Source organism: Spea bombifrons, chromosome 4, assembly GCF_027358695.1.
Source record: "Spea bombifrons isolate aSpeBom1 chromosome 4, aSpeBom1.2.pri, whole genome shotgun sequence".
NCBI classification, from domain to species: domain Eukaryota; kingdom Metazoa; phylum Chordata; class Amphibia; order Anura; family Pelobatidae; genus Spea; species Spea bombifrons.
This window is the reverse complement of record NC_071090.1, coordinates 10,392,588-10,403,904: the sequence shown is the minus strand read 5'-3', so window position 1 is coordinate 10,403,904 and position 11,317 is coordinate 10,392,588. Positions and strand designations below refer to the sequence as shown.

General features: G+C 36.1%; 1 protein-coding gene across 12 annotated transcripts in view; it reads left to right on the top strand.

The window, feature by feature from the left end:
• Positions 1–11,317, top strand: part of LOC128492871 (protocadherin gamma-A3-like) — a 258,015-nt gene that overhangs the window by 127,902 nt on the left and 118,796 nt on the right. The window contains exon 1 of one of the 12 annotated variants that reach the window (XM_053465596.1): positions 1,896–4,679. The exons of 10 other annotated variants lie outside the window; for them this stretch is intronic. In XM_053465596.1, the coding sequence (XP_053321571.1) occupies positions 2,244–4,679 (2,436 nt within the window). In that variant the 5' untranslated portion in view covers positions 1,896–2,243. Of the gene's footprint in view, positions 1–1,895; positions 4,680–7,757; positions 10,576–11,317 lie in introns of those variants that run through there. One more of the 12 variants, XM_053465600.1, reaches the window with a different exon arrangement.

Genomic DNA, 11,317 nt, shown 5'->3' with positions numbered 1-11,317 from the left:
GGTTAATAAGGGGTTAACGCGCACCACAGCAGCTCTGGCGCCAGAAGTTTAAATGTCCATATGAGCAACTCTATTGGTCGCCAACAGGGGGCTCGTCTGCTGCTGGCGACCAATAGAGTCGCTGGTACAGACTTTTAAACTCCTTATGCTGTTTGGTTGATGCCAGAGGAGGTCCCTGTAGGTGACCAATAGGCTCACTCGCACTACCCTTTAACCCCTGACGGCGAACCTACGGATTTCCACTTCCGTCAACTCCCGCGATGCCGCGAAGATAAGGTGGGGAAGGGACCGGGGAGATTAGTAGACGAAGACGATCACGAAGATCTTCGTGGTGTGTGTCTTCGTCTTCGTCAACGTTTTACCGCCACTGTCTTCTTCGTGTCTTCAGAACGAACATGAAAACCCACTCTTCGTGTTCGTTTTCATGTTCGCCCGAAGATGAATGCACAAGTCTAGTAATTACCCTCTCATATTACAAGGAGGGCATGTGGGGAGTTTTTATTTCATTGGGGGATGTATATTACAATGATAAGCTAATGGGTTACCACCATTAATGTAGAAATCCTACTTCCTAGTTTTGTTTTACTACAAATCATTAGATTGTGGTGGTAACCTCTCAGATTTTGAATAGGGGTTGAGAAGTTATCAATTTGCAGTGATCAGTTATGGATCTCCCCTTGCAGATGTTTTTGTGTATTCAAGGAATTAATGGTACGTTTTAATTTGGTGATAGCATACCTTTGGGAGTTTTTGTCTTTTTCTTTTTGAGTTACTTCATTCATGATTTTCAACCTTGACTTGAACTATATTTATTAGGAGTATCTTTTAGCGTTTTACGATATTTTCATATATACTCATACTTCATATATATCAGATTTCTGTAAAGGCAATTGATAAGTATTTATACTATGACCATATGTGTATATATACACCAATTAGCCATAACATTAAGTGGGATATATTAGGCAGCAATGAACATTTTGTCCTCAAAGTTGATGTGTTAGAAGCAGGAAAAATGGGCATAAGGATCGGAGTGATATGGATAAGGGCCAAATTGTGATGGCTAGATGATTGGGTCAGAGCATCTCCAAAACTGCAGCTCTTGTGGGGTGCTCCCGGTCTGCAGTGGTCAGTACTTGGTGTAAAGTGGTGCAAGGAAGGAGAAGCGATGAACCAGCGACAGGGCCATGGGTGGCCAAGGCTCATCGATGCCATGGGGGCGAAGGCTGGCCCATGTGGTCAAATCCAACAGACCAGCTAGTGTAGCTCAAATTTCTGAAAAAGTTAATGCTGGTTCTAATAGAACAGTGTCAGAACACACAGTGCATCACAGTATCACAGTATAGGCAATATTTTCTCCTGATTAAGAAGTACTAATATTTGGCCATGAATTCTATTGTTTCATGTCTGTGTTTAGTCTTATAACTGTGTACAGTCTTATCACTTTTATAATGAATATGAGTATAATAGATTACATTGCTATACATATATAAGATATACAGAATATTTCTTAAAAGGAAAAGGTATAAAATATAATACGCTATACAAAAATGATTATTAACATAATGAATACGTTATGACAAATATAAATCCATTAGCAACCCCATGCTATCAGTACATATGACAATACAATAAACGTAGAGATTGTAACAATGCTAAATGTGTTTAGAGCACGGAGAATACATGCTGACAATGCATAAGTAGGTTCCTGGGGTGGTAATCTAAATACCAATTACCTTGATCATAAATTCATAGTTTCTATGTGTTTACATAAAGCAAAAGTACATATTTTAGAGTAATAGTATCAATATCTAAAGTTTATAAAAGAAATATATGTATGTATTCAGTGCGGCTGTCAAGTTTTTTCTTTACTTGGACTAAACAGTTATTTTTCTATTAAAAATCAAATTTCTGGCTTCTGAGTTTGAATAGACTTTGATTTTACTTTGATTAATATACATTTTATACAACAATTTATAGCTAACATTTTTCTCAGTAGTGCAGTTCCATATTTATACCTCTGAGCGCCGCTGTTTACCAATAAGGTGAAAAATTTAGAACTAGAGAGCCAGTAGCATTTCCATCAACCTACTCTTCAGATCTGCAAGAAGAAATACAGCCATTTTTAGATTCTCTTACAAACAGAGAGCCATGGATTATTATAGATTATAAAGTAGATATTGCACTGTTTATTTACCTATACTGGCGTGGAGGAATTAAAGAGGAAAATATCATTGGGAGAAATGGAAATGGCTGACATGAAAACACAGGATTTAAAGAAATACAATGGAATTCGATGGCAAGTAATGTTTTCCTTCTTATTGTCTTGGCTTTGCCATTCAGTTTCTGGACAGCTTCATTATTCCATTCCTGAAGAAATGAGAAAAGACTCAATTATTGCTAATATTGCAAATGACCTCGGATTAGATGTTCAGCAGTTGACAGTTCGAAAATTTCGTATGGTTTCACGTTTTTCAGATAAATATTTTGCTATAAATTTGGAAAATGGAAATTTATATGTGATAGACAGGATAGATAGAGAGACCCTGTGTGGGGCTGAAGTTACTTGTTTCCTAGCCTTTGATGCAGTGGTTGAAAATCCTCTGAATATTGTTAAAGTAAACATTGAAATTCAGGATATAAATGATAATTCTCCTATATTTTTTCATAGCATCATTGCATTAGAAATAGTGGAAACAACATCAACAGGAACACATTTTATTTTACAGAATGCTGAAGATCCAGATATTGGAGTTAATTGTGTGCAGACATACAAACTTAGTAAAAATAATCATTTTGAACTGAGTGAAAAGACCAAAGCTTATGGCAGTAAATATCCAGAACTTGTATTAGAGAAAGCTTTAGATCGAGAGACTCAAAATATTCATGAATTAACCTTAACTGCTTTTGATGGGGGAAATCCGGTAAAATCTGGCACTGCTTTAATTAAGATTACTATTGCAGATGCAAATGATAATTCCCCTGTATTTTTGCAAGAAATATATAAAGTAAGTATAAGTGAAAATATTCCAATCAATTCTACTGTGCTTTTTGTAACTGCAGCTGATCAAGATGAGGGGATTAATGCACAGGTTATGTATTCCTTCATCCAAACTTCCGGGAACACCTTTGACACTGATTTTTTTAAAATTGATGCCACAAGTGGAGAAATCAAAACAAATAAAATGTTGGATTTTGAGAAAAGAAATAATTATGAAATATCTGTACAAGCAAAGGACAGGGGTGGCCTGGTACACCAGACCAAGGTATTAGTTGAAATAACAGATGAAAATGATAACGTACCTGAGATATTTATCACCTCATTCTCTAATCCCATTCCTGAGGATTCAGCACCTGGCACATTGATTGCATTAATTGAGGTCCATGATCAAGACTCAGGGGAAAATGCAGAGGTTGACTGTGTAATCATTGAGAAAGCATCCTTCCAGTTAATAATGTCCTCTAGTAGATATTATAGAATTGTTACAGCAAGTGTTTTGGATAGAGAAAATGCTTCAAGACATAACATCACAATTCGGGCAACTGATATGGGGTCTCCTCCACTTTCAAGTTCAAAAATCGTCACCTTAGATATATTGGATGTTAATGACAATCCACCAGTATTTGCAGAATCCACATATTTAGCATATGTGCCAGAAAACAATCTACCAGGAGCCTCAATCCACAAAATACATGCTACAGACATAGATTTTGGAGACAATGCCCGAGTAATATATTCAATTACCAGCTCAAATTCAGAAGATTTCCCGGTTTCCCCTTATCTTTCCATAAATAAAGAAACTGGAGTTCTCTATGCTCAACGATCATTTGACTATGAGCATCACAAGGCATATCAAATCCAAATCTTAGCTGAAGACAATGGATCCCCACCACTAAGTAGTAATGCAACATTAAATATCTATATCGTCGATCAGAATGACAATGCACCAAGAATACTGTATCCATCAACAGAAAGTGGTTCAGTTTTATTTGAGATAGTCCCCATGGCCTCAGAACAAGGTTCTTTAGTAACCAAGGTAATTGCTGTGGATGCTGACTCAGGACATAATGCTTGGCTGTCTTATTATTTTTTACATATGTCAGAGCCATTTCCATTTAGCATTAGTAAGCACTCTGGTGAAATTAGAACATTACATGCCTTTGAAGAGAAGGATGCCTTGAAGCATAAGGTTGTGGTTATGGTAAAGGACAATGGGGAACCTTCACTCTCTGCAACAGTAACTTTAAGCTTAATTGTTGCAGATAATTATCAACAGGTAGTTCCCAATCTTAGTAATGAATTTGCCTATGAAGATTCAACTTCAGATTTGCCAATGTATTTGGTGATTGCCTTAGCCTTGATTTCATTCTTGTTTATTTTAAGTGTAATGTTGGTCATCGTATCAAAATGTAAAGAATCAAGGTCATTAAGGTCTGGCTCTCTCAGCACAAATCTGTATTCTCAAGTGGATCCTCGAATGTTTTCTCAATATAACAATGGGACTTTGACTCTCCCATACTCATATAATGTTTGTGTGGCTTTGGATTCAAGTGAAAATGACTTTACTTTTATAAAGCCAAACCAAGATGTCCCCATAGACAATCTTATTGACGCTGATGATCCTGGACTTAGAAATGAAAATGCAAAAGAAACATTGTCTTCTTGTAACCTTGTGGAGGTGAGTACAAAATCTGAAAACAAAGGAAATAATGAAGTAAAAGCTTGACTATATTTGTACTTTGTACATAGTATGTTAAAAGGTTTGGCAAACTCGTGTACCCTGTTTTGGATAGAAGTAATATAACAATGATGCAATTTAAAAAGTGTAGTATTGTGTACAAGTTTTATCCACCCATTTATCTGTATCTAATAACCTGACTGAACATTTTTCCTATTTTCATGTTGTCCAATCTATTTTAGGACCTGCATGGTTTCACCATAATTGCATCAGTATAACATCAGTAAGCAAACTTTATTTTGTGTTGTATTAGAACTCAGCTTTGACAGTAATGCACAATACATGATTCCACTGTAGTAATGGCAGAATGCTTATAGTGTACAAACCGCACTAAAAATAAATGATCCACATCCAAAATAAGAGGTAGGGAGCTGCTCTGTAGATGGTATTGAAAAAGAGAGGGAAGATGCATAGGGTTAGTGTGTGTGCTAGTGTATGATGTACGATTTCCTGCTATATTCATTTTGACCCTTTAACTTGTGTCACAACGAGATCACTTCATTGTATTATTTCTTAAGTATTAAAGGTGGCAGCTTTCTGAAAAGTACACATCCAGAGAAAGTACCTACACAATATGACTACAATTTATCTCTGATTATTGAAGATAAAGAAAGCAAACATAGGGATATAATGTCAAGGTAACAGAAGGGTTCATTGACAAGTGGTTCAGATACTTTCAGCACTCGTCTGGCACACATATGTAAATACACTTAAACAAATTACACACATTTACTCATACTCACTAACACACACATTCTTTCTCACACCACTCATCTCTGCTGAAATCAATGAGATCACTTTCTGCAAGATGCAAGGTTGCTGCTTTCATCCAAATGCTTCCCCTGCGATGAAAATAGATGGAGATGGGAAAAGAGTACATTGTACCAGGCAAAGAAATATAATTTAAATGTGACACTAAGGTATACCTAAGATGGCTGGAATATCCCTGCAAAATACTTTCATCGGCCAATTGTATTCCTATTTAATACACACAGTAGTCATTGGAGTTTATTCACTAGAGTGCTTATATGAGCAAATTTACATAAGTTAATTTAGGGACAGAGCTGTTTACTATATAAAGAATGATAAAGTATGGTGAAAAATGGAAAGTTTTCTAAATGTTATTTGAAAAATATTTTAGTAATCTACAAAAGCAAACGAAAAACCTGCTAAATAGATTTTAGAAATACCCAATGTTTTTATGTTTTTTTTTTTGCAAGTTGGCAATAAGTACAAGTTGCATTTTGCTATTTCAAATGCTTTTTTTAAAAAATCTGGTCATTCAGCCCCCATGTCCTATTTGGGAAATCTTTGAAGCCAGTCAATTTAATTTACCCCATCAAACCATATATTTTTGAAAATTAGACACCGCATGGACATTTCAGATGCTAGCATTTTAACATTTTCTAAGCCAGAATTTTTGTGTAGATACAGTGTTAATTTTAGGACTTGCTCATAAACTTTTTCCTTTTTTTATAATTTTGGACTTTTTTAACATTTTGTTTGAACTGGATGGTCCCCCTGATGGTGACATCACTGAATAATTATTTTTACATTTTACTTCAGTTTTATTTCTTTTTAACTCTTTTTTATTTTACCAATCACATTGTGATTAGCAAGCTGGGCTCCATGATTGAATGCAGTTCCTGTTTGTGCCGGCATCTTGCGAGAGGAGACATCTCTCTCTATGGCGCTTGTGGCTGCTCTTTGGAGCAGTCACAGTGTGTCCTGGGTGGGTTTTCAGTGTCGCTGAATGCATCGATTGTTGACCACCTCCTAAGCACTTTTAAAGCAGATGGCCATCACCATATTCAGTTTGGTGCATGTTGTCGCTCCGGGAAGCGAGCAAATGGGCCAACGGCAACAGTTTTATTTGATTGCTTTCTATATCCATTTAACCTCAAAAGAAACTTGGCTCGTCAGTTGTCAGTAATGGGATACATTTCTGCTTGGCACGTCAGTTGTTGTCAACGGGTAAAAGTCCCCATAGCCATTGTATATATTCAATTGATTTTCATCCCCAGGAAGTTGCAAGGTGTCTTGTGAATCCACCATCTCCTTGCACACACTTTGTGAAAAATTAATAACTAATGGGTGGGAAGCAATGATTCCCCCCTCCTATTGCTTCACCTGGGCACACTGTAACAGATGGTAATTAATTCTACCTGGGGGGCATAGTGCCCAAATATATCTGGGTTTGGTTAAAAAGTATAAAATTACCCCAATGGAAGACACAGATCCAATGCCTATCCACCCCCTTATACACCCATCACACTCTCTATTTTAACAATTTAGGCACACAATGCTCTAAGCAAGGATGAGTTAGGTTATAGATGGAATTATTTAACACCTGCCCAACCTACCACAGTTAAGGGAAGACATGGGGAGGTTATTATCAAATAGTATTGCAGGGACAGGGACATGTTTATAACACATTTTCAGGGCATACTAATTTCAAGAATGAAAATGTGCATGTCCTTGTCTGAAGCTTGCAAAATTTTAAGTCACATGCCCTCTCAAAAACATTAAGAGAAAAAAATTAAGAGAATATGAGAGTTGTTTTCCAAGTGTTATTATGTGAGTCAAATTAGTATGCAATATCAGTGAAGTTTGGTCAGTTGAATTAACCCCTTAACAGTTAACCCTTGACTGTTTTATATTTTCAAATGATATCCTGGATGTTTTTGAGATATTGTTTTATTTGGCATTTGGTTATACATGCATCCAGAACTAAAAGTTGCCAGCCTTCCTGGCCATACTATCTCTCTCATTTTATGTAAGAAATTGAAATGTATGCAGTGTATCAAATTAGAATAATGAAGAAAAAACACATCTAAAAGGGGTTTAAAATATTTTCCTTGTGGAACCATATTTCTGTGGCTTGGGGGTGTCAGATAATGTACTTTTTTTAACATTACGTTTGTGACATACTGTATTAAATAACTTGCCTGTCTATCATGCTGCAAGTACAACATAATTATTTGCCATAGTTGCTCAATGCATTATAAAAAAAGAATCATGAGAATCTGTTCATTTATTAAGACCGTATAGCCAGAACAGTACATTTTAAGTCTTTCTAATAATATATATATAATATTTAGCTATAAATATATTTAGCTCTTTTAACATATTTGTGAATAATGTAATTCCGCATTTTCACCTCTGAGCGCCGCTGTTCACCAACATGGTGAAGCATATAAAGCTAGAGATCCACTATTATTTCCGTCATTAGTAACGCAGGTCTGTAAGAAGAAATACAGACATTTTTGGAATCTGTCAGGAACAGAAGACACTCTATGATGCCTTTGCTTACATTCTCCTAAATAATTGAAACCAACACTGTTAACTCTTTTATATATTGGATTACAAAAACCCAGAAAGGAGTTTGGAGATTTTAGACACTGGAATGGCTGAGATGAAAATCAAGAATTTCCTGAAATACAAAGGAATCAGATGGCAAGTAACATTTTCCTTATTGTCTTGGCTTTGTCATTCAGTATTTGGTGAGCTTCAATACTCCATTGCTGAAGAAATGAGAAAAGACTCTGTTATAGCAAATATTGCAGAAGATCTTGAATTGGATATTAAACAGCTCTCATACAGAAAATTCCGTATTGCATCGCGTGTTTCGGAAAAATATTTTTATATCAGATTAGAAAATGGAAATTTATATGTTAAAGACAGGATAGATAGAGAGACATTGTGTGGGGCTGAAACTACCTGCTTGTTAACATTTGATGCAGTGGTTGAAAATCCATTAAATATTTTTACAGTAAACATAGAAATTAAGGATATAAACGATAATCCCCCAGTATTTGTCCATGATACCTTGTCTTTGGAAATTATAGAAACTATTTTACCAGGAGCACGGTTTGTTTTACAGACTGCAGAAGATGTAGACATTGGCATGAATTCTGTACAAACCTACAAGCTCAGTGATAATCAGTATTTCACATTGAGTGTAACGACAAGCTCTGATGGTAGTAAATTTCCAGAACTTGTTCTAGAGAAACCTTTAGACCGGGAGGCACGAAATATTCATGAGTTAATTTTAACAGCTATAGATGGAGGACAGCCAGCTCAATCTGGTACTGCACTAATAAAGATTATTGTTGCTGATGCAAACGATCATTTTCCAATATTTACTCAAAAAGTCTATAAACTGAGCATAAGTGAAGATACTCCAATTAACTTTACAGTCGCTCGTGTAACAGCAACAGATCAAGATGAAGGATCCAATGCCCAAATTACATATTCTTTTACAAAGACATTAGGAAATGCACTTTATACCAGTATGTTTAGCATTGATGCTACAAGTGGAGAAATTAAAACAAACAGAAAGTTGGATTTTGAAGTTGCGAGACATTATGAAATATCAGTACAAGCAAAAGATGGAGGCGGTCTTGTGGCCCAGGCAAAGGTTTTAATTGAAATATCAGATGAAAATGACAATGCCCCAGAGATATTTGTTACCTCATTAACTAGTCCTATTCCTGAAGATTCAGCCCCGGGCACATTGATCGCACTCATTGAGGTCCATGACCAAGATTCAGGGGAAAACGGAGAAGCAGACTGCGAAGTCACTGAGAAAACACCTTTTCAGTTAATCTCGTCATCCAGCAGATATTACAGACTTGTTACAACAAGCGCTTTGGACAAAGAAAAAGTATCAAGTTATAATATTACAATTCTAGCTATGGACAGAGGATCGCCTCAACGTTCAAGTGCAAAAATGATCAACTTAGAGATATTGGATGTTAATGACAATCCACCGGAGTTTCTGAGAACAACTTACCTTGCCTTTATACCAGAAAACAATCGACCAGGAGCTTCAGTTTATAGTATGCATGCATCAGATATTGACTGTGGAGATAATTCTAAAATTATTTATACTATCACCAGCACAAATCTAGAAGATTTTCCGGTATCCTCTTATCTTTCCATTAATATAGAAACTGGTGTTCTTTATGCTCAGAGATCATTCGATTATGAGCAACTCAAGGAGTTCGTAATTCAAGTAACAGCCAAAGATAGTGGATCCCCATCTCTGAGTAGTAATGCAACATTAATAATTCATATAGTGGATCAGAATGATAACGCACCAATGATACTGTACCCATCAACAGAAAGTGGTGGCCCAACATTATTTGAGATGGTCCCTTTGGTCTCAGAACAAGGTTCTTTAATCACCAAAGTGGTTGCGGTGGATACTGATTCAGGACATAATTCCTGGCTATCCTATCATTTTTTGCATGTATCAGAACCATCTCCGTTTAGCATTAATCAGCATACTGGGGAAATTAGGACATCCCGCGTCTTTGAAGAGAAAGATGCTTTGAAACATAAGGTAGTGATTGTGGTGAAGGATAATGGAGATCCCTCACTTTCTGCAACAGCTACATTGAACTTAATTGTTGCAGACCATTTTCAACAGGTGACCCCCAATCTCAGTAATCAACTCAATGATGAAGTATCATCCAATTTGCAAATGTATTTAGTGATTGCTCTAGCATTGATTTCCTTTTTATTTATTATAAGTGTTATGTTGGTCATCATAACAAAATATAAAGAATTGAAATCACCTCCTACATTTGGATCTCTTAGTACAAATCTGTATTCTCAAGTTGATCCGAGGATGCATTCTCTATATACAAATGGTACTTTGCCTCTGCCGTACTCATACAATGTTTGTGTGGCTTTGGATTCTACAGAAAGTGACTTTACTTTTATAAAACCAAGCCAAGATATCCCCATAGACAATCTTATTGATGCAGATGACTCTGTAATTAGAAACAAAAGTCTAAAAGAAGAATTGCATTCTACCAGTCTTGTGCAGGTGAGTACCACATGAAGGCAATTATAATCAAAAGTTAATATCTTGAATGTGAAGTGTTTTAAAACTAATGTTTTGTATGTCATAAGTGATAGAAAATACTATGCTATGGAGATATGGTCACTCACTCGGCAGTCCCCTGTCTGGGATGGCCTTCTGCCAGTGCCAATTCTTCTGGTCAGTTGTTGGGTTCAGCATCCTGACAGTGATCCACACATCCAACAGGGCAAGTCTTCTGCCACTTCCTCGGTTCCCTCTAGCAGTTGTGGTCTAGTGCGGCCTTGTGTGCAGCCTCTTCACACTAGAGCTGGCTGCTGGCAGGCTCACGTTTTGATTAACCTTTTTATTTTATTTAAATAGTTGTGACAAATAGTTATTTAAATAGTGTGACAAAAAAATATCAAATATTTGCTGATCATTTAAATAACTGGAAACTTCCCCAACTGCAGTATTTCAATAAGCACAATAAGCACAAATCGCAAATAATCTATACAGCATTTCACAATGATCGCATTTTAATATCCGTGTTTATGAAATTCCGTATGTATGTAAAACATGGTTAATTTGATTCAAATACCAGGCACTTAAAGCTCAGCATTTTATAGAAATTCCCCTTCATGTGTCAACTTCCCCTGACTGATTTTTGTTGTGGATTTTTCTATCTATCCAATAATATTTATATATAAATATTTTTATTTCAGTATTATATTTCATTGCCACCCTTAAGCATTTATCGTAACATAGG